Source organism: Macaca fascicularis, chromosome 18, assembly GCF_037993035.2.
Source record: "Macaca fascicularis isolate 582-1 chromosome 18, T2T-MFA8v1.1".
NCBI lineage: Eukaryota > Metazoa > Chordata > Mammalia > Primates > Cercopithecidae > Macaca > Macaca fascicularis.
This window is the reverse complement of record NC_088392.1, coordinates 66,141,009-66,164,233: the sequence shown is the minus strand read 5'-3', so window position 1 is coordinate 66,164,233 and position 23,225 is coordinate 66,141,009. Positions and strand designations below refer to the sequence as shown.

At 44.8% G+C, this 23,225-nt stretch overlaps 1 protein-coding gene across 29 annotated transcripts in view; it reads right to left on the bottom strand.

Moving 5' to 3' along the window:
* ANKRD29 (ankyrin repeat domain 29) overlaps positions 1–23,225 on the bottom strand; it is a 77,233-nt gene that overhangs the window by 15,285 nt on the left and 38,723 nt on the right. For 13 of the 29 annotated variants that reach the window (XR_012427244.1, XR_012427246.1, XR_012427249.1 and 10 more), the window contains 3 exons: positions 17,614–17,712; positions 15,851–15,946; positions 10,256–10,354 (listed from right to left, as the gene is read on the bottom strand). The exons of 4 other annotated variants lie outside the window; for them this stretch is intronic. Coding sequence is in view for 19 of the 25 variants with exons in the window: in XM_065533995.2 (XP_065390067.1) it covers positions 10,256–10,354; positions 15,851–15,946; positions 17,614–17,712 (294 nt within the window). In the remaining 6 variants the exon portion in view is untranslated. The remainder of the gene's footprint in view (positions 1–10,255; positions 10,355–15,850; positions 15,947–17,613; positions 17,713–23,225) is intronic. 12 more of the 29 variants (XM_065533998.2, XM_065534000.2, XM_074022727.1 and 9 more) reach the window with 3 other exon arrangements.

Below are 23,225 nucleotides of genomic sequence, written 5' to 3'. Positions count from 1 at the left end.
CAGAGATGAGGTTTGCCATGTTGCCCCAGCTGGTCTTGAACTCCTCGGTTCAAGTGATGCTCCTGCCTCAGCTTCCCAAAGCATTTGGATTACAGGCATCAGCCGCCGTGCCCAGCCTACCTTATATTTATTAATGTATGACATGAGGTAGTCTGTCCACCAAGGACTTGGGACTGAGTCAGGACTCAGCACAGGTATCTTTTTTTTGTTTTTTGAGATGGAGTCTTGCTTTGTCACCCAGGCTGGAGTGCAGCTGTGTGATCTCGCCTCACTGTAACCTCTGCCTCCTGGGTTTGTGCAATTCTCCTGCCTCAGCCTTCTGAGTAGCTGGGACTATAGGCATGCGCCACCATGCCCGGCTAATGTTTTTGTATTTTTAGTAGAGATGGGGTTTCACCATTTCACCAGGCTGGTCTTGAACTCCTGACCTCAAGTGATCTGCCTGCCTCGGCCTCCCAAAGTGCTGGGATTACAGGTGTGAGCCACTGCACTGGGCCAGGTATGTTTTGATGAGAAGGCCGAGTGAGGAAACCTCCAGAACATAAGAGACACCTGGGAAAGAACAGCATTGGTGGCTAACACCTTCCACCTGACCCAGTATCACTCGAAGTCCTTTCTTTTCACATTGCTGCTGAGATACATCCATTAGGCATCTAGTGAACCAGTCCCTACCATTGACAACAGGTGTGATGTGGACGTGGTTCTCAAACCTGTCGGTTTCAGGACCCTTTATACTCTCAAAAATTATTGAAGAGTCTAACAAATTTTGTTTTTAACTTATTAAAAATGAAACCCGAGGTCCATGTGCAGTGGCTTACACCTGTAATGCTAGCACTTTGGGAGGCCGAGGTGAGAGGACCACTTGAGCTCAGGAATTGGAGACCAGCCGGGGCAACATAGTGAAACCTCATCTGTATTATTTAAAAAGAAAATATTTTCAAAAAGAAAAAAAAAAACCTGAGAAAAATTAAAAAATATATTTATTAATTCACTAAAAATAAATCCAAGTTAATATATTTATGAAAAATTAAATTTTCAAAAACAAGTAATTCTGAGAAGAGTAGCACTGCTTAACAGCTTTACATATTTCTTTCATGTGTAGCTTAACAGAATACAATTGGATTCTCATATCTGCATCTGTATCCTGTTGTGATATGTTGTTTTGGTAGAAGGATATAAAGAAAATTAAGCTTCACACAGGTAGTTGGAAAAGGAAGGAGTATTTTAACAGTCTTTTCAAATTGTTGTAGATACTATTCTCTGATGCCACATCAATATTCAACAACTGGCAGTTTCTTAAAGGTTAAATGCAGTGTGAGATGTGAAACCATATCAGTGAACTTTAAAGCCCACAGGTTTATCTATTTATAGTTGGATCTTTTACCTATGCATGGTTTGTAACATGCACTGCTTATTTGGAAAATATCAGTTCACTGAGTTTGTAGAATGTTGGCACATTTCATTGTGCAATATCAAAAACTCACATTCTGGCTGGGTGTGGTGGCTCACGTCTATAATCCCAGCACTTTGGTAGGCAGAGGCAAGTGGATCACCTGAGGTCATGAGTTTAAGACCAGTCTGGCTAATATGGTGAAAACCTGTCTCTACTTAAAATACAAGAATTAGCTGGGCGTGGTGGCGCATACCTGTAATTCCAGCTACTCAGGAGGCTGAGGCAGGAGAATTCCTTGAACCTGGGAGGCGGAGGTTGCAGTGAGCTGAGATGGCGCCACTGCACTCCAGCCTGAGTGATAGTGAGTGAGACTCCATCTCACAAACAAACAAACAAAACTGATCCATCAGAAAAGCCTTTAAGTTTTGGGAAGCTGTTAAAATCATAGTGGTAGATACCTTGTTCTTTCAAGTAAAAATAGTGTTCTATGAAAAACGTGGCAGGTTCACTTTGCAATTCAAACAACTGCACAGGGTACAATGCAGCTCCATCTTGGATGCTAATCTACCATGTTTACTTCTTCTTTTTTCTTTTTTAGACGGAGTCTCACTCTGTTGCCTAGGCTGGAGTGCAGTGGTGCCATCTCAGCTCCCTGCAACCTCTACCTCCCGGGTTCAAGCAATTCTCCTGCCTCAGCCTCCCCAGTAGCTGGGATTATAGGCGTGCACCACTGTGCCCAGCTAATTTTTGTATTTTAGTAGAGATGAGGTTTCATCATGTTGACCAGGTTGGTCTCGAACTCCTGATCTCAAGTGATGCGCCTACCTCGGCCTCCCAAAGTACTGGGATTACAGGCATGAGCCACCACACTCAGCCTGCCATGTGATTAACCCTAGTTTGGGGAATGCCTCTAAGATTTCTATTTTATCTACTTTTTTGTTGTGGTTCCTACTGAAAATCCTGCCCATCGACCTTGCCCATAAGTCCTGCCCTTAGGCAGTCACATAGTGTTCTTGCCTTTCCCTGAGAGGTTGACTTCACTTGTCCTGTATATTCCTTCCCTTAGGCCCTGGGTCTTGGGGGGTGATGTCCTAAGACTGTGACTCCTGTCCCTGTTACTTTCTGAGAAACTGTACATGTTAGCCTCTTTTTATTTTTTTCTTCTTATCTGCTGTGATCATCTGGATGTCAGCTGCTTTCTTGGCCTCTCAGCTTCCTCAGAGTTTTGGGGGCAGGTTTGCCTGCTCACTGACCAACAGGTTCGCTTTTTTTTTTTTTTCTTTTTGAGATGGAGTCTCATTCTGTTGCCATGTTGGAGTGCAGTGGCACAGTCTCGGCTCACTGCAACCTCTCCCTCCTGGGTTCAAGCGATTCTCTTGCCTCAGCCTCCCGAGTAGCTGGGACTACAGGCGCATGCCACCAGGCCTGGCTAATTTTTGTATTTTTAGTAGAGACGGGGTTTCACCATGTTGGCCAGGATGGTCTCGATCTCTTGACCTCTTGATCCACCCGCCTTAGCCTCCCAAAGTGTTGGGATTACAGGCATGAACCACCGTTCCTGGCCAGGTGCTTTTTCTTGAGATAATCATCATACCTCAGTACACAGAAGAAACGCTGTAGGCATGCTCTCCATATCACCACACAGAATTTTATTTTATTTATTTATTTATTTTGAAATGGAGTCTTATTCTGTCGCCCAGGCTGGAGTGCAAGGGCACAATCTCTGCTCACTGCAGCCTCCATCTCCCGAGTTCAAGTGATTCTCCTGCCTCAGCCTCCTGAGTAGCTGGGATTACAGGTGCCCACCACTGCTCCTGACTAATTTTTATATTTTTAGTAGAGATGGAGTTTCGCCATGTTGGCGAGTCTGGTTCTGAACTCCTGACCTCAGGTGATCCGCTTTTCTTAACCTCCCAAAGTGCTGGGATTACAGGTGCGAATCACCATGCCCAGCCCAGAATTTTATTTATTTTTTTCGACAGATGGTCTCACTGTGTCACCCAGGCTGGCATGCACAGGTGCAATCATAGCTCACAATAGCCTCAAACTCCTTCGGCTCAAGCTGGGACTATAGGTGTGTGCCACTATCCCTGGCTTTTTTTTTTTTTTTTCAGTAGAGATGGGGTCTTGCTATGTTACCCAGGCTGGTCTTGAACTCCTGGTCTCAAGCAATCTTCCCACCTAGGTCTCCTGAAGTGCTGAGATTATAGGTGCTGGCCACTTTGCCCCACCATCACACATAATTTTATTATTATTATTATTATTGTTATTATTTTTTGAGACAGAGTCTCCCTCCATTGCTCAGGCTGGAGTGCAGCAGTGCGATCTCGGCTCACTGCAACATCTACCTCCCGGGATCAAGCAATTCTCCTGCCTCACCCTCCTGAGTAGCTGGAATTACAGGCATGCGCGACCACGCCCGGCTAATTTTTGTATTTTTAGTAGAGACAGGGTTTCACCATGTTGGCCAGGCTGGTCTCGAACTGCTGACCTCACGTGGTCTGCCTGCCTTGGCCTCCCAAAGTGCTGAGATTACAGGTGTGAGCCACTACACCCAGCCAATCACACAGAATTTTAAAAAGATGTATAGGAAGAGTCAAAATTTAATAAAATTGACATTTTTTTTTTTTTTTTACTGCTTTATCAGAGACATTCTTAAGTACAACTAGTATTTTTGTAAAATAATTTACAAAATTTATAAAATAATTTATAACGGCTTGTAAAATATTTTGCCAGTACAGTTTAGTGTTCCTTCTTTGATGTGTACTAAGGCCCCAATAGCTTCACCCACCATTGCTTTTGCTTCTGTAGCATTAGAGCAAATGTCAGCACAGTGAAAAAGGCAGCTAACATCTTGTTTGTTTTTCTAGGAGACAGGTTTTCTCTCTCTAAGGCTGGAGTGCAGTGGCACAATCATGTAGCTCACTGCAGCCTTGAACTCCTGGCTGGGCTCAAGCGATCTTTCCACCTCTGCCACCCTAGTAGTTAGGACTACAGGCACACACCACCATGCCCAGCTATGTTTTTGTTTTTTTAATTTCTTAAAGAGATGAGGTCTTGCTATATTGCCCATGGTGGTCTTGAATTTTTGGCTTCAAGCGATCCTGCTGCCTCAACCTCCCAAATTGCTGGGATTACAGGCACAAACCACCTAAACTAACATCTTTTTATTATCAAGAATATGGTTTTGAATTCTTTTTTAAAATTGTAAATAGATTTTTCTTTAATAGAGATGGGGTCTTGCTATATTGCCCAGGTTGGTCTTGAACTTTCAGGCTCAAGTGATCCTCGCACCTCTGCCTCCCAAAGTGCTGGGATTACAGGCATGAGCCACTACACCCAACCTTGTTTTGACTCCTTAGACCTCCTGTATGGGTCATGAAGATCTTCAGGGGTCCAAGGATCCCACTTTGAGAACTGTTTGTATAGAGGAATCAGAAGGATGTTCTCGTGGCTGGGCATAGTGGCTCACGCCTATAGTTCAGTTACTTGCGAGGCTGAGGCAGGAGTATCACTTAAGCACAGGAGTTCGAGGTTACAGTTAGCTTTGATGGCACCACTGCACTCCAGCCTAGGTGACAGAGTGAGACTCTGTCTCTAAAAAGTAAGAAGGATGTTCTGGGAATTTCAGGGGAGGCCATTAAAGGGAAAGTGGCATGCAGAACGAGGGAGGGAGGCTTGGTTATAGATGTTACCTGTCTCACCATATTTTTTTCTCCTGCAGCCAAGCCTGGAACCCCAGTTGCTTTATCTGGAAACTTGATCCTAGGTAAAGCTTCTGCAGTCCCCATCTTCTAGCTGGATCCTGCTCCCTCACCCCTATCTGCTGGCTGGGACCTCACTTATTAAGAAATGTAAGTTTGCCACAAATAGTCTGCTGTGCAGCTGTCCTGTGGCTGCACCCCTTCCCACCACATGGGACCCTTGATGCCAATGCTGGATTCAATCACAGAGGAAATTATTATGCTATGCTAGTACACACCAGAGGCTTCTCTATGGGGTAAAGTTCTGTTAGCTTAGTTCCTGCAGGAACAGACATTGTACAGGCCTAACACCCGGGCCTGCAGAGAAATGCTCCTGGTAAACAGACCTAAGCTTCATCCAGTCTCAGAGCAAACACTCAGGAATAATTGAGCTGCCTACATCAGTGGCTGGTCCATGGTGAGCAGACTGGTGGGTAGTTAGAGGAACCTCTGCAGTCAAGGAGAAGGGAACTTAAGAAGCTCTACCTCTGTCTACCAGCCTGCCAGCGTGTTGCCTTGTGTGACTATCTCCATGAATGTCCATATCCTCTGCCATTAAAAAAAGCTTTATGCTTTCAAATCGTGTTGTCAAGTTTTGGTCATTCACATCACCATTCTGTCTTCCATGTCGTTCTAAAATCCTAGTTTAATTCCTCTTCTCTCCCAGTTAGTCCCCACTAGATTCTCAGGTTGCTGAGACTGTACAGATTGATGTGATGGCGAGTGCCCCAGGCTAGCCCCTAAAGGCTATCTCGTTTATTATGGAGCAGGACCATAGGCCCATATTCATGATACTACAGTATCAAACCACTAAATCTCCCCACTGCTCCTGGAGGAAGATGTGCTCAGTCAAGGGGTTGGGAACATAAGACCCCTGCACCCAGGGGTATGGTTATAGTGTGAGGAATGGCTATAGCGTGAGGAATGGCAATAGCGTGAAGAATGGCTATAACGTGAGGAGCGGCTATTGGGGCGACCCGTTGGCCTTCTCCTCAGGCATCTGTCTCGAAGGCCCAGAGCAGAAGTCTTGGAACGCCTGGAGCAGAAGAGTGTTCTGTACTAGCTGAGAAGCCACTTTCTCCCGGAAGCCTCCAAACCATTCTTTCCTTCCCTGCTTACAGCTCTTGTCACTCCGTATTGCAATTGCTTTGTTTAGTTGTCTTTATTCCCCCACTAAACTCTGAGCTTCATGAAAGCAGCAACTGTGAATCTTTTTCACTATTGCATTTCCAGCACATAGCACAGTGCATGGTATCTAGTGTTTGTTGAATGAATGAATGAGAGCCAAGAATGCTCCTTCTGCAGGAATCCCAACACCCTTGCCTGTGGAGCTGCTATTAACAAGACTGGCTTCTATGGAGTGGCTGGTAGGAAGCTGGGGGCTTCCCTCGCAGCTCCTCCCAGGTGTCTAAGGGCTTCTGCAGTGTGAGGCTCCAACAGGAGTGCCCCCACATGTTTTCAAGTCATTTTTAAGGGAGGGTCCAAAGTCTAGCATTTTGTCCACTGGAAAATACTTATAACCATTATTGCTGGTGATTATTCCATTATTCTAGGAGATGCACAAGGAATTGCATTTTTCAGTTTCTATACACAGGTACTAATATTTCCTCCCTGTGAAACTGCCTTTGCAGAATTATAACTGAGGAAATTATGATAGTGAAATCAGACCTAACCAACTCCATCTTGCTTCTAACCTTTAAGCTGTGCTTGTTCATTCCCAGGCATAGGTCAGACTCACTCTGGGAAGGAATTCAGCTTGTGGTTTGACTCTGAAACAAAATTGATAACAGCCCTTTCCCGAAAAGACCCCCTTCGTGCCTGGGGACCAGTCTGCCTTTGTAGGACTAACAAACTAGCTACAAGATTAGAAATTACAATTCAGGGCCAGGCGCAGTGGCTCATGCCTGTAATCACTTTTGGGAAACGTTTCCCAAAGTGAAAGTTGGTGAAACCCCATTTCTACTAAAAATACAAAAAATTAGTCTGGCGTAGTGGCGTGCACCTGTAATCCCAGCTACTTGGAAGGCTGAGGCAGGAGAGTCCCTTGAACCCAGGAGGCGGAGGTTGCAGTGAGCTGAGATCGCGCCATTGCACTCCAGCTTGGGCAACAAGAGAGAAACTCCATCTCAAAAAAAAAAAAAAAAAAAAAATTACAATTTAGGGGTCATGCAACTTCTGGCTCCAAGAGTCTGAACCTCCCCGATTTGCTCCCAGGGGTGACGTCACTATGGTGAGACCTAAGGTCAGTGCTTGAGATATTTTGCAGACCTTGCACCTGATGGATCAGCTGACACCACCCAGACCAGTAATCTGGCCCAATCAGTTCTGCCATCGCACCTAGAAACAGAAAACATTAAGAAAACCTAACTTTGACCCCTTATGATTCCATTTCCAGTCTGACCAATCAGCACTCCCTACTTCCCAAGCCCCTACCCGCCAAATTATCTTTAAAAACTCTGATCCCTGAATGCTCGGAGATACCAATTTGAGTAATAATAAAACTCCTGTCTCCCGCACAGCTGGCTCTGCGTGAATTACTCTTTCTCCATTGCAAGATCCCTGTCTTGATAAATCAGTTCTGTCTAGGCAGGAGGCAAGGTGAACCCATTGGGCGGTTACACTTGCTTGGATTCAGGAGGGTCCAAAGTCCAGCATTTTGCCCCCTTGAAATTACTCATAATCATTATTGTTGGTAGTTATTCCATTATTCTAGGAGACACACAAGGAATTGCGTTTTTCAGTTTCTATGTAACGGGTCTAATGTTTCCTCCTTGCCTTAATTCAGTACTGGATAGCTCACCAACAAAGACTGGTCTCTTTAGGAAGTCTGTGCATAAGGTCTAAAGATAAGATCTAAAGAAAGGCAACTGTGATTTCAACTGGCTTATCACACAACCAGGCCAGCTAATGGAAAACAAATCCAAGTATCTAAGGAGAGATAAGCAGAAATGCTATAGACAAGCAATTCAATGGGAATGGGGAAGTAATACTTCTACACACTGAGTCAAACGGAAAAAAGTGATCCTTGGCATGTTGTTTAACTGGCACTTTTTAAGGTTTCTTTTCAAAATGTCATGAAACGTTATATGTTTTTGTTTTTATTATAAAAAAATTTTAACACAGTAATATATGCTTAGAAAAATTCAGGTCTCTAAGTATAAAGTGAAGGTTGCTTTTACATCCTCCTCTATTCGTAAACACCAATACCACTTCCTCCTTCAAAAGTTTGTAATTATGGCTCACGCCTGTAATCCCAGCACTTTGGGAGGCCGAGGCAGGCAGATCACAAGGTCAAGAGATGGGACCATCCTGGTCAACATGGCAAAACCCTGTCTCTACTAAAAATACAAAAAAATTAGCTGGGTGTGATGGTGCACACTTGTAGTCCCAGCTACTCGGGAGGCTGAGGCAGGAGAATTGCTTGAACCTTGGAGGTGGAGGTTGCCACTGCATTCCAGCCTGGCAACAGAGCGAGACTCAAAACAAAACAACAACAAACAAACAAACAACAGTTTGTAGTTTAGGCCAGGTGTTGTGGTTCATGCCTATAATACTAGCACTTTGGTAGGCCAAGGTGGGAGGATTGCTTGAATCCAGGAGTTCAAGACCAGCCTGGGCAACATAGTAAAAACACATCTCTATAAAAAGAAAAAAAATTTACATTTAAATAATAAATAAATAAATAAATAAATAAATAAAGTTTGTAGTTTAGTGCATTTTCTCTCCACTCTGTCAGTCAGGGTGGAGTGCAGTGGTGTGACCATGGCTCACTGCAGCCTTGACCTCCTTGGCTAGGTTCAGGTAATCCTCCCACCTCAGCCTCTCCAATAGCTGGGACTACAGGCACACACTGTCACACCTGGCTAATTTTTGTATTTTTTGTGGAGACAGGGTTTCGCCATATTGCCCAGGATGGTCTTGAACTCCTGGGCTCAAGCGATCCACCTGCCTCAGCCTGCCAAAGTGCTGGGTTTACAGAAGTGAGCCTCTGCGCCTGGCCTATGCATTCTCTCAAGACCTTTCCTAGGCTACTCTCCTCTGCTGCAATCTATACATGTGCCAGCTTAAGCAGATGTTGAAGAGGAGGAAGCAAAATGACAATCATTTAAAAAAATTCTTATTGTGTACCCTCCCACTTCAAAGTTTGGCCTAATTGTAAATGAACAATTCAGGGCTAGAAAAAAGTGGGTTTGTTTTGTATCAGTGGCATGTACTCCTGTTAACAATACAAAAGCAACCAAATATAGCACAAGCAATTCTCAAGATATGAACATCGAACTTATGGGAATGGTGATAAACTACCAGAATTTTGGCAGTTTTAGGGCACATCTTGGATGATAGAACAATACTTACTCCTATAGTAACCGCTCTACCTTTCTTCTTCACCTCCACCAGGAGGGTGCACCACTGTTAACTGAAAACCACTGGCCGGGCGCAGTGCCTTGTGTGTAATCCAGCACTTTGGGAGGTGGAGGTGGGTGGATCACTTGAGGTCAGGGGTTCAAGACCAGCCTGGCCAACATGGTGAAACCCCATCTCTACTAAAATACAAAAATTAGCCGGGCGTGGTGGCATGCACCTGTAATCCCAGCTACTCAGGAGGCTGAGGCAGGAGAATTGCTTGAACCTGGGAGGCGGAGGTTGCAGTGAGGCGAGATCACGCCACTGTACTCCAGTCTGGGTGACAGAGCAAGACTCCGTCTCAAAAATAAAGAAAACCATTGCTAGCCCCTCACCCATCACACAACGCATGTCCATGGGGAGCCTGGCGCTAAACCATTTGGAGATGACCTGCTTCTGGGTCAGGGTTTCGGACACAGCAGAGAGCTCCCTCGCTGCGATCTATTGAAAGTCAGCCCTCAACACAAGGGTTTGTTTAAAAAAAAAAAAAAAAAAGAAAGAAAGAAAACCATTGATATGAGTCAGGGTTTTTATTAATAGTAGAATTTCCTGGGTCCAACTGTACTGCTCACTAATCACCTACTAATAGCAACCTTGAATGCCCTTACTATGCAAAGAATGAAGATGGTGACTGGAGCCAGGGAGATGTTTATCCTTCCTGGCCTAGGAGGACACTTCAAGGGGTCCAATGGTGTTAAAAGATTGCTTAAGTGGGTACCTTGTTTCTCAGGGATGGGTCTGCCCCTGCTTCTAGGAGCAGCGCAACTGTTTTAATGTTCCCGCTGAGCACTGCTGCATGGAGCGCTGATGTCCCATTCTAAGAGAAAATGACAGTGTGTGTCAGGAGTGAGCTCACAACCATTGGCATTCAGCATGTCTTTCATCATAAACCATCTGGGTGATAAGACTGTAACCTCATACCCTCAAGCTTCCTTATCTTGCCTTGTACTTTTCAAAGTCACATCAGCCCCTAGTATAGTGTCCTTGGATACACAACTGATGGTCAGTACAAATATTGCTAATGTTCTCTTCCAAGTGAAATAAGGAATCGGGCTGAGGGGGCACATGACTTCATGGTCACTCTGTTTTATACACTTTGGAACTTGTTGCAGAAGAAACAACAACATCGTGCCCAACATTTTTGTTCTTCAAGGACAACACATACAGTCTTTGTAGTTTTGCTGAGCCTCTTCCAGCAAGGCTAGATAAACAGCTGTTTAGCCAATGGGCTGACCTGTCAGCCCAGCTGCAGATACTCTGAGCACTCAGGTGGGCAGGACTGTGATTGTGGAGCTACAGGGCTTAAGAGGAAGAGTATGTGGGGTGAGGCAATGCCCCAGAGCTTTGAGTTGGAGCATTTTTGAGCACAGAAGGGCCTCACAGATGAGCTGTTAATGTTTTCTGACATTTATTGCAAATATTTATCAAAATAAGAAACCAGCTAAATGCAGCATGTAGCTGGACCAGGGAGAGGAGGGGAGGAGACTATAACAAAACTAATAATAGTGGGCAGCCATAAGACATGGTTCTAGAGGGTACATATGTCTATAAATAGTACCTAAATGCAAACTTAGTTTCCTAATTAATTACTCATAATAGAAACCACTCTGATTTTGTAAAAAAGTAAAATATCATACCCAGAGAAAAATTCCAGCAAAGTAGCATTTTTCTATGGTTGCTTTTAAATATGTATGATAATTCACTACTCTTGTAACAATGTACTTGTCTAAATCTTAGCCAATCTATCAACCTCACCTGTGTGCAACATGGGTCAGAATTTTTTTTTTTTTTTGGAGACAGGGTCTCACTCTGTCTCCCAGGCTGGAGTGCAATGGTGCAATCTCAGCTTCCTGCAACCTCCGTCTCCAGGGCTCAAACGATTCTCGTGCCTCAGCCTCCTGAGTAGCTGGGACTACAGGTGTGTAACAGCCGCCCTGCTAATTTTTGTATTTTTTGTAGAGACAGGGTTTCGCCATGTTGCCTGGGCTGGTCGCCGACTCCTGAGCTCAGGTGTTTTGCCTGCCTCGGCCTCCCAAAGTGCTGGGATTACAGGTGTAAGCCACCATGCCTGACCAGGAGTTTTTAAAAAGCCAAAGAAGAGCTATTTGAAACAAGACTAGATTTTGCAAAGTTCAAGCTTTCTAAAGCTTGTTCCTTTTATTCATAGAATTGACTTTCATAGATGGTTTATTCTTACTTTACAAGGTTTTTTTTTTTTTTTTTTTTTTTTTTGAGATGGAGTCTCGCTTTGTTACCCAGGCTGGAGTGCAGTGGCGTGATGGCAACTCACTGCAAGCTCCGCCTCCCAGGTTCATGGCATTCTCCTGCCTCAGCCACCCAAGTAACTGGGACTACAGGTGCCCGCCACCACACCTGGCTAAGTTTTTGTATTTTTAGTAGAGACGGGGTTTCACTGTGTTAGCCAGGATGGTCTCGATATCCTGACCTTGTGATCCACCTGCCTCTGCCTCCTAAAGTGCTGGGATTACAGGCGCGAGCTACTGCGCCCAGCTGATTTTTGTATTTCTGTAGAGACAGGGTTTCACCATGTTGGCCAGGTTTGTCTTGAACTCCTGACCTCAGGTGATCTACCTGCCTTGGCCTCCCAAAGTGCTGGGGTTACAAGCGTGAGCCACCGCGCCCGGCCTTTACAAACAATTTTAACAAGTGCAGCTTTCTGGCTTCTGCTTTTTTTTTTTTTTTCTAGAGATGGAGTTTCACTCTTGCCACCTGGGCTGGAGTACAGTGGCACGATCTCAGCTCACTGCAACCTCCGCCTCCCGGGTTCAAGCAATTCTCCTGCCTCAAACTCCTGAGTAGCTGGGATTACAGGTGCACACCACCACACCTGGCTTATTTTTGTATTTTTAGTAGAGACAAGGTTTCACCACATTGGCCAGCTAGTCTTGAACTCTTGACCCCAGGTGATTCACCCGCTTCAGCCTCCCAAAGAGCTAGGATTACAGGTGTGAGCCACCACACCAGACCAGGAGTTTTTTAAAAGCCAAAAAAGAGCTGTTTGAAACAAGACTAGATTTTTGCAAACTCCAAGGTTTCTAAAGCTTGTTCCTTTTGTTCATAGAATTCATTTTCATAGATGGTTTATTCTTACTTGACAAACAATTTTAACACGCGCCGCTTTCTGGCTTCTAAAACTCATGGCAGGCCAGGTGCAGTGATTCACACCTGTAATCCCAGCACTTTAGGAGGCTGAGGCAGGATGATGAGAGAATCACTTGAGCCCACGAGTTCAAAGGTCAAGACCAGCCTGGGCAATATAGTGAGACCCTGTCTCCAAAAAAAAAAAAAGCTCATAGCAGATGAAGTAGCTCATGAGCTCATTAGCACAGGGGAGAGAGGCCAACACACTGACAACAGCAGTTCTGTATTAACTGTCAGCAAGAGTGGAATCTAAAAATATAAAGAGCAGACACAAAATATCCAAAAAGCGTCTGGGGTCATTCAAGGGCAAGTAGGTTTTATATACATTGATAGACCCTGAGAGGATAGCCCCAAATCTAAGCCACTGTGTCAATTTAGAAAAGATTTGGTGTCCTGTATTTAATAAAACAGGAGCATTATATCTCAGGGGTCAGCAAACCACAGCCTGCAAATCAAATCCTGCAAGCTAAGAACTGTTTCTACTTTTACAAATTTTTGCAGAGGCAGGGTTTCACTCTGTTGCCCTGGCAGAAGTGCAATGATACAATCATAGCTCACAGTAACCTTGAACTCCTGGGCTCAAGCAATCCTCCTGCCTCAGCTGGGACTACAGCCACACACCACTGCATCCATCTAATTTTTAAACGTGTTGTAGAGCTAGGGTCTCACTATATTGTCCAGGCTGGTCTCTAACTCCTGGCCTCAAGCAGTCCTCCTGCCTCAGCCTCCTAAAGTGCTGGATTATAGGGATAAATCACTGCGCCTAGCCTGTTTTTACATTTTTAAATGATTTTAAAAAGATTAAAAGAAGAAAAAATATTTCATAATATGTGAAAACATGAAATTCCATAAATACAATGTTCAAAAATAAAGTTTCACAGGAATTAAGTTTTTTTTTGAGACAGGGTCTCCTCTGTCGCCTAGGCTGGAGTGCAGTGGCTCAATCACAGCTTCGTTTCCCAGGCTCAAGCCATCCTCCCACCCCAGCCTCCCAAGTAGCTGCGACTACAGGTGCATGCCATCATGACCAGTTAATTTTAAAAACTTTTTTTTGTGTGGAGATGGAGTCTAGCTATGTTGCCAAGGCTGGTTTGGAACTCTTGGATTCAAGTGATCCACCCGCCTCAGCCTTCCAAAGTGCTGGGATTACAGGTATGAGCCACTGCACTGGCCCTTTTTGTTGTATTTTCTATGGTTACTTTTGGATTACCACAGCAGGGCTGGGGCAGTTGGGAGAGATTTGTATGGCCCACAAAGCCTAAAATATTTGCTATCTGGTGACAGTAATATTTACTAATATTTCAGTAAATATTATTAGACATAAATATTTACTCTATAGTATATATAGTATACATTTATATTATATAGTATATACTCTATATTATATAGTATGTATTTACAGTATATAGTATATATTGTATAGTATATACTATATATAATAAATATATGCCATATACTAATATGACTCCTGGCCGAGGCAGGAGGATTGCTTAAGACCAGGAGTTTGAGACCAACCTGGACAATATAGTGAGACCCTATCTCTACAACAAATTTAAAAATTAGATGGGTGCAGTGGTATGTGGCTGTAGTCCCAGCTGAGGCAGGAGGATTACTGGAGGCAGGAATTCAAGATTACTGTGAGCTATGATTGCATCATTGTACTCAAGCTTGGGCAACAGAATGAAACCCTATCTCTGAAAAAATTTAAATTTATACTATATATACTATATATAGTGTATAGTAAATACATTCTATAGTATATATTTGCTATAGTAATATTTATATATTAATATAGCTTTACTGTAGTAAATATATTAGTAATTAGTAATATTTATTACCATTTACTATTTAGTAATATTTGCTAAAATATTAGTAAGCATTACTATTAACATAATAAATAACATAATATAATTAATAATAAAATTAATATAACCAATAATATATTATATTAGTAAATAGAAATACTAATATTTATTAAGCCTTTGTAGAAAAAATTTGCTGACTCCTTATATATGCTATAGGTTATAAATATTTTAATCAAAAACGATCAAAATTTAGGCCAGGTGGGATGGCTCACGCCAGTAATCCCAGCACTTTGGGAGGCTGAGGCAAGTGGATCACTTGAGGTCAGGAGTTCGAGACCAGCCTGGTCAATATGGTGAAACTCCATCTCTACTAAAAATACAGAAAGCCGGGCGTCATGGTGGCACGCCTGCAATCCCAGCTACTTGGGAGGCTGCAGCAGGAGAAGCACTTGAACCTGGGAGGCAGAGGTTTCAGTGAGCCGAGATCGCACCATTGCACTCCAGCCTGGGCTACAAAGGGAGACTCCATCTCAAAAAGCAAAACAAAACAAAACAAAAAGATCAAAACTTTAAAAAAAAAGAGGTTGGCTCTGTTTTTTGGGGGACCCAGGTCTCCAAACTGACATATTTTCTGAGGCTTCCAGGTGTTTGAGGCTTATTTTATTTCACTTAAGGGAACAAAACAGAGTGGTTCTTCGCTCACGAAAATGAAGAGAACGAACATAAGTGTCTGTTCTTCTTCCTTGATTTCACGAATCCTCCAAATGGTGTCAATATGGTATACTTTCCAATTTAGCTATTTCATTACTACTGTCGATTTTTTTTTTTTCTGGAAAACAAGGTAGTAACAGACTATGGTCCACACTTTCTACCACCTCCCCACTTCTACCAGTGCCCCTGGGATCTCTAGCATCAAGAAGCTGCAGGTTGTTCTTTCAAGAATCCAACTAGGCTGGGCGCGGTGGCTCAAGCCAGCACTTTGGGAGGCCGAGACGGGCGGATCACGAGGTCAGGAGATCGAGACCATCCTGGCTAACACGGTGAAACCCCGTCTCTACTAAAAAATACAAAAAACTAGCCGGGCGAAGTGGTGGGCGTCTGTAGTCCCAGCTACTCGGGAGGCTGAGACAGGAGAATGGCTAAACCCGGGAGGCGGAGCTTGCAGTGAGCTGAGATCCGGCCACTGCACTCCAGCCTGGGTGACAAAGCGAGACTCCGTCTCAAAAAAAAAAAAAAAAAAAAAGAATCCAACTAACCAGGCACCCAAGTTCAACACAGTCCCCAAGTGAGGACTTACTTTCCAACCTCTCTCTTACAGATTAGTAAAATTTCTCTTTAGGTCTTACCTTCAAAATACCAAGAGTGGGTGAGAATTTAAGCAACTCTTCTATGACATCATTATACCCTTTGTTGGCTGCTTTCAATAATGCCGTTGTGCCATCCTTAACACAAAGAGGAAAATAAAAGTTGATTATTAACACATGTCTGTGTTGCTTGAGCGCTGTCAGTTGGGAACTGGAAAGTACCGTTGCCAGAAATGAATGAAATGTGTAAATTAAGCACAGATCAGCAATGTCTCTTAATCTAGGAGCATTTTAGAGAATATTAAGCAGTTAATTCTACATGAAAGAGTATCAGATAAACAGTGACTTAGATTATGTTAGAACTCTGCCATTTGGGAATTCATACTCCTATAGTTCCTGAGAACACTGGGCAGGGACAAGGGGAATTTCAAGAGCATATTTTTAGGCCATGGATGCATCAAAGAGGCATTCTCTGCTGTTCATAACTTAGCAGAAATGGTTAACTGTCTTTAATAATTTAGATCACTGTTGAGCTGTATTTACTGTTTCTAAAAAAATTTATACAACCTTGCCCTAGTCTGCTCTAGGTATCCGCCTGTGTGTGGGCAGTGGGGGTTAGGGGCATGGGGGATAGATTAAAATCTGCTAAAAGGCCAGGTGCAGTGGCTCACGTCTGTAATTCTAGCACTTTGGAAGGCCAAGGCAGGAGGGTCACTTGAAACCCCATCTCTACCAAAAACACAATAGCCGGGTGTGGTGGCCCGTGCCTGTAATCCCAGCTACTCAAGAGGCTGAGGCAGGAGAATCGCTTGGACCCAGAGGTGGAAGTTACAGTGAGTTGAGATAGTGCCACTGCACTCCAGCCCGGGTGACAGAGTGAGACTCTGTCTCAGAAAAAAATAAAATCTGCTAAAAAAGAATGAAAAGCCAAATTCAAAAATTAATATTTAGCTTCTGTTATTATTTTCTGGCTCAAGAACACAGTTTCCAAATTCGTTTTTGTCCCGTTTTCACGTATCAATCGCTGTGTTTGGAGGATTTAGCTCACAATTCTCCTGTAGCCAAGAAACTACTTCGGCCTGCCATTAGGGTCCATTTGTAATCAGAAAGGAGGAAGATGGAATTGGGGGACGCAGGGGTTCTTTTCTGGCTTCAGAGATTGTGGGAAGAAGAAGAGTGGGAGAGAGGGCAGTGAAATAGTGGCGAAAGCATCTGGTGATTTCCCTTTTTTGGAGCTTAGACTTGGAGAGGAGAAGGTGGGTTATGTAAGCAAGGGTTATACAAAGGCTACAGCAAAACACAAAAAGCAAACAGCATAGGTGGTCAGGCTCTCTTCAAGCCTTCCTTGTGGGGAAAAGGGCCTGCTGTGGGGCACACAAAGGCAGTATTAGGTGACACCAGCAGAGGCCAGTGGAGACTGCGGCCCTACAGGGGACGGGGTGCAGGGGGGTCTGCAGCCCCAGGGAGCAGAGGCGAGAGGCAGGGCCTGCAGGAGGCGCAGCACCAGCCAGGGGATCCCCCTACCCCAGCCCCCAGGACAGCCGGGAGGCCCGGTCTCTACCACCCTCAGGCCTGAGGCTAAGATTCCACCCTCTCTAGTGCGTCCCAAGGTCATCTCGGGTGGAGCGGGAGAGAGACCGAGCAGCACCGAATCGGACCTTGACTTTGTTTTCCTGCTCAAGAGCAGGTGGAGGTTGGGAGGAAGCCCTGAGTCTGAGTGGGCTGCAGACTCAGTCAAGACCCGTTTTCTCCGCACAGGCGCGCTGGGAGGCTTCGCTCTGTGGCCGCGCGACCCGGGCACTCACGTTCCGCGCAGCGTCGCGCTCGGCTCCGCGCAGCAGCATCACCCGCACCACCTCGCTGTGGCCCATCTGGGACGCGATCCACAGGGGCGCTGTCCCGTCCTGCGGGAAGAGGAGGCGGCGGCCGCCGTGAGCGGGGCGCCCGGCCCCACCCGCTCACAGAATGTCTTTAACTCCAGGGGTCTGAAAGCGAAAAGGCACTCCCTGACCGCAGATCACACTCTCCAGCTGATCCACACCGCCCAGGAGGCACTAAGAAAGGAGGGGGTGTGTGTAGACCACGGACGCAGACGGCACATGGCTGAGCCTGGGCTACTTGAATAATTGCCAGTATTGAAATTTTGGCTTATAAAATCATCCATTTTGTGGCTGGATCTTTTACCAAAAAGTGTGGTACAGACTTCATGGAAGGATGTATGGGAACCTTGCTTTGAAGGCTTGGGGGAGCAGCTGAGCTGTATACATACACCACAGCAGAACCAAATTCCACAAACCCAGAGAGAAGCCGGTCTATTCCCGGCAGACTGTCCATTTCTTTGCTTTCCCAGTGGGTCACATCTTAATGTTCACACAATACACACCCTTCATTCCTATAGAAAAGCAGGCAGTCTTTGAGGTGGCGTCTGCAGGTCAGAGAACTCAAGTCATTTCTCCCACTCTTCTAGTCTGGTGTCCAGAACCCTGCACAGCCACCTCATTTCTTAGGGGGCTTAATTTTATGTGGAATGTGTTGTTGTGTCTTCTAGGAAGTGACGCACATAAACTAGTTACGGCAGAACAGCATTTTGGGGAACATTTCCTCCGCGTATATCTGGGAGTATTTCCCCAATATTGCTTTCTCTGTGCACACTAGGCCATGAGGTGGAGATATATTGCTCCAGAGGAGAAAAAAGTAAAACATGCAAGGGATGGAGAAGGACTTGACAGTACGGTGGTTCCCACCAGACGGGATGGAAACTGGGAAAGCCTTCTAATGTGTGAAGGAGCTAGAGAGGGAGGGGGAAGGCGGAGGTCAGATGAGAATGTCCACGTTTTCCTCCCCCTCTGCGTTGAATCTCGGGTGTGTTGTGGGGGAGAGGTAACCTAGGGGTGGTAGAAACACCAGGTCAGTTATGGGGAATTCCAGATGGGAAAGGATTTTCTCTTCTTGTGAGAAACCGGGAAAGTGACAAGCCCTTTAGAGAAGTTCTGCTCTCTGCTGGAGCCCGGGAGATAGGAGAGAAATGGCCATGGGAGTTTCAGAGTCAATGGTCCCCTAGTCCCCATGGCCCACATCCATCTAGCACCTAGGCATCCAGGGTCCTGTCTGTCTGTGGGAAATCAGAAGCGACAGAGAAACAGTGGGCTGGAGTGAGCCTGGGGTTGGGAAGATAAGGCCATAGCGCCCTGACTTCCTGAGTAGAGGCAATGGCCAGGCCAGCAGACAATGGCGAGACCAGCTGCATCCCTGGGGTGTACCAGTGCAGGATGCTTGCGGACCAGTGCAAGGGCCACGCATGAGTCTCCCCACGCCCATCTCAATGCCAGGATGACAGTCTGACTCTTAGGTCCCTTCAGAGAGAAGGGCAGGAGGTAGCAGGATCCAGAATTGGCTAAAGGTAACCTCTGATGTAATTATGGTAATGTGCCCCAAGAGACTGTTTTAGCCAGATAAGACTGAATTACCCATCAGGGGAAGGGGGGCTGATGAGCAAAATGATTCAGTTATAGAACATAAAGTTACATTTTCTGCTGCAATGTGTAATTTCAACCTTAGCCTACTAGCAGAAGTAGGTACAAGATTGTTGCCCATTGCTGAACCAGGAAAGGAGCGAGGATGAAGACATCTGAGCTGGGTGGGGGAAGCTGGTGACTTGGGAGCCCAGGAGGATCTGGGGGTGCTGAAGAGCAGTCACAGGATGTTGGGACCTGTCTTGGGAGAGACAGTGGAAGAGGTGCTGAAACAAAGGACAGAGGGAAGCGGAAGACACTTTGACCTACTTCATAATTGTTCCAGGGTCCTCTTGGTGGAAATATTCTTGAACCTAAATATTATCATGAGCTATCTGTACTTTAATTTGTACTTTAGTTTAAAAGCACTTCTATATTCTTTATTTGATTTTCCTAATTCAAGATTTAATTAATCATTCAAGAAACCAATAACGATAATTATTATTCGAGACAGGACTCCGTTACCTAGACTGGAGTACAGTGATATGATCAAGGCTCACCGTAGTCTCAACATCCTGGGCTCAAATGATCCTCCTGTCTCAGCCTTCCTAGTAGGCTAGGTGCACCTACAGGTGTGCACCACCATGCCCAGCTATGTTTTTTTTTCTTTTTCCCTTTTTGTAGAGATGGGACCTTGCTTTGTTGCATAGATTGTTCTTGAACTCTTGGCCTCCAGAGATCTTTCCACCAAAGTGCTGAGATTAGAGGTATGAGCCCAGTCTTCTAAGTCTCAAGCAGAGTGCTAAAAATAAGTCCTGGAGAAGAGACATGGAGGTTTCCATATGACTGCAGTGCCATCATAAAGTATGGATGGAAATGCACACAATGAAACAGGAGGGAGGGCTGCTGCGTGGGGAATGTGGGCTCAGTGTCCTGGATAGAGTGCTATCTGAGCTGGATCTTGAAGAAGGACCAGGATTTTGCTAGGTGGGAGAGAGGGGAAGGGTCGTTTGAGGAAGAAGGAAAAGCAGCTACAGTCACGGTGGCTTGGACAGGCATGGCTCCTTCACGCAGGGTGGGAAATCCAGCTGCTATAGCCAGAGCGGGGTGGGTGGGACCCTGGGAGGCAGGAGGGGATTGTGGGTCCAAGCCAGTGCTAATAATAATGTGCTTCGCCCTCCGTGCCTGCTCTGGGTCTGTTTTGTTCTTTGTCGCTCTCTCCACCAGAGGGCGGGCAGGTAGAGGCAGCCAGCAAAAAATGGCAGCCAGCTGTCTATTCGCTGTGCTTTTCAATGGCTTGGTCATTATTAGTAAACTTGTATTAACAACTGAAACTAACATATAGGAAAGTGCTAAGAGGTGCTATATTGTGAAAAATTATGTATCTATCTATCTATCTATCTATCTATCTATCTATCTATCTATCTATCTATCTATCTATCTATCATGCAGTCTTGCTCTGTTGCCCAGGCTGGAGTGCAGTGGTGCCATCTCAGATCACTGCAACCTCTGCCACCCAGGTTCAAGAGATCCTCCTGCCTCAGCCTCCCGAGAGGCTGAGACTACAGGCATGCACTACCACACCCAGCTAATTTTTGTATTTTAAGTAGATATGGGGTTTCACCATGTTGGCCAGGCTGGTCTCAAACTCCTGACCTCAAATGATCCACCCGCCTTGGTCTCCCACAGTGCTGGGATTACAGGCATGAGCCACTGTGCCTGGCCAAAAAATTATGATGATCAATTTAGAACATCAATGATAACACTCATCAAATATGTCATCTTAATTGGAATAGCATGGGAGGTGGAAAAAGCCATCAGTTCTTCCTGGCTATAAGACCTTAGGCAAATCACTCTCAGTCTGAGTGTCCTCTAATGAAACATTATTAGCTTCACAGAGATAAGTGAGAAAACATATAGAAAGGTGGTGAGCACGAGCACTGGCTCACAGATGCTCAGGAAATGTTAACTGCATCTGAGTAGTATTTATCATGAGAAACAATAAGCCCCTTAATTTGTACTTTTGTTCACAAAATACTTCCATATGCTTTTTAATTTGATTCTTCCATAGACCCTGTGAGATAACTGACTGTGAGCAGGTAGGAATGACTGGTAAAATGAGATTTGGGGGCCGCCTGTGTATTTCATTACTGGTAATTACATCTCCAAATCTGATTTTGGAACCCAGGGAGTTGCATGTGAGTTAGAGCATTATTGTCAAATCAGATTATTTATCAGCTGATTATTTAGTTTATGAATTAGGAGAGGTTTTCCTCTTTTGTATACCTTAATTTCTGTTTTCTCTTATTTTTTCCTTCTGGTATAATGGTTAGAGCCTTCATTTTCATCATGAAAATGATGGGGTGCAGTGGCTCACACCTGTAATCCCAGCACTTTGTGGGGCCAAGGCGGGAGGATGGCTTGAGCCCAGGAGTTCGAGACCAGCCTCAGCAACACAGTGAGGCCCCCATCTCCATAAAAAAAGAACAATGATTTTTTATGTTTTTTAAATTAAAGATATAAAAATAATTTTGAAAATGATGAAAAGTAAGTCAATTTAGCTCCTTTTTGTAGGGCTTTGGAATGTATCAAAATGTGAAAAAACATTTAAAAATATTCAAATAGGTTTGTGAATACTTCCATATACTTTGATATTTTTAATACTTTGATATTAAATCAAATAAATCATTGTGAAGTTATAACCTCTAGAGCACTTTTTTTAAAAAAGGTAATCGTCAGGCATAGTGGTTCGCACCTGTAATCCCAGCACTTTGGGAGGCTGAGGTGGGTGAATCGCTTGAGGCCTGGAGTTTGAGACTAGCCTGGCCAACATGGCAAAACCCCGTCTCTACTAAAAATATAGAAGTTAGCCGGTGTGGTGGCGCACGCCTGTAGTTCCAGCAACTCAGGATTCTGAGGCAGGAGAATCGCTTGAGCCTGGGAGGCGGAGGTTGCAGTGAGCCAAGATCATGCCTCTGCACTCCAGCCTGGGCGACAGAGCTAGACTCCATCAAAAAAAAAAAAAAGTAATAGAACGTTTACCTTGAAGAAGGATGAGATTCATAGGTTATGATAGCTGTCTTTTACCATTTGTGTGTACATCAAGTAGAAAAGGATTTAGACCAATTTTTCAGACCAAGTGATAGAAAGAAGACAGATGGGTAAAAGCTACATGGAGACTTGGGGTCAATGTATAAAAGTTTAATGAGGGTTGGCTAAGACCAGAGAAACTGAGCACATAGGAGTGAGTCCCCCAGGCCTAGAGATGTTCAACAGTAGCTGACTATCATAGAAAGGATTCGAGTACCGATGAATGGATAAATAGAGTGAGTTTTGTAGTTTCCTCCAACTGTGTTATTCCCTCATTTGATTTGAGATCATTGTTACAGCCAGATCACAGCAGGAGATGGAGTATATGACACAACCTGTATTAGAGACTAACCTTGTATGGTCTTATTTAGGCTCCTGAGAGTATTTGGGAAAAAGAACTAAAACCATCCTCTTCTGTGGGAGTGAGTATCTGAAGCGGCACGAGCTCTTTGCTCCCCCGATTTCCAGTCTTCACACTTGGGTTACTTCTACCTAGAGGGTGAGGCCAGTCAGAAAGTCTTGGGGACCAATTCTATTCTAAGCTGGGAGTCCAAGAGCTGTGAGGAATCTTGCCCATGGCAGAGGGAGTTCAATATTGAGATAATTTTCTTACCCACCCTACCCTGACCTGGAGCCTATTTCTTATGATTATCCCTTGCATCGTGTGCCTGGCCCAGCAAATGGGTCTGTAAGAGATGTTACCAGATGCTGCATTGCCCATGGTCCGACTCTATCCTCCCCAGTCAAGGGTGATGGGATTGAGGACAGGCAGGCCAGACAGTCACTGTGGCCTGGTGCACAAAGATGAGCTGTGACAATGACATGGCTATCCCCAGAGTTTGGCAGTCTGATCCATAAACCTGGGGACCACATAC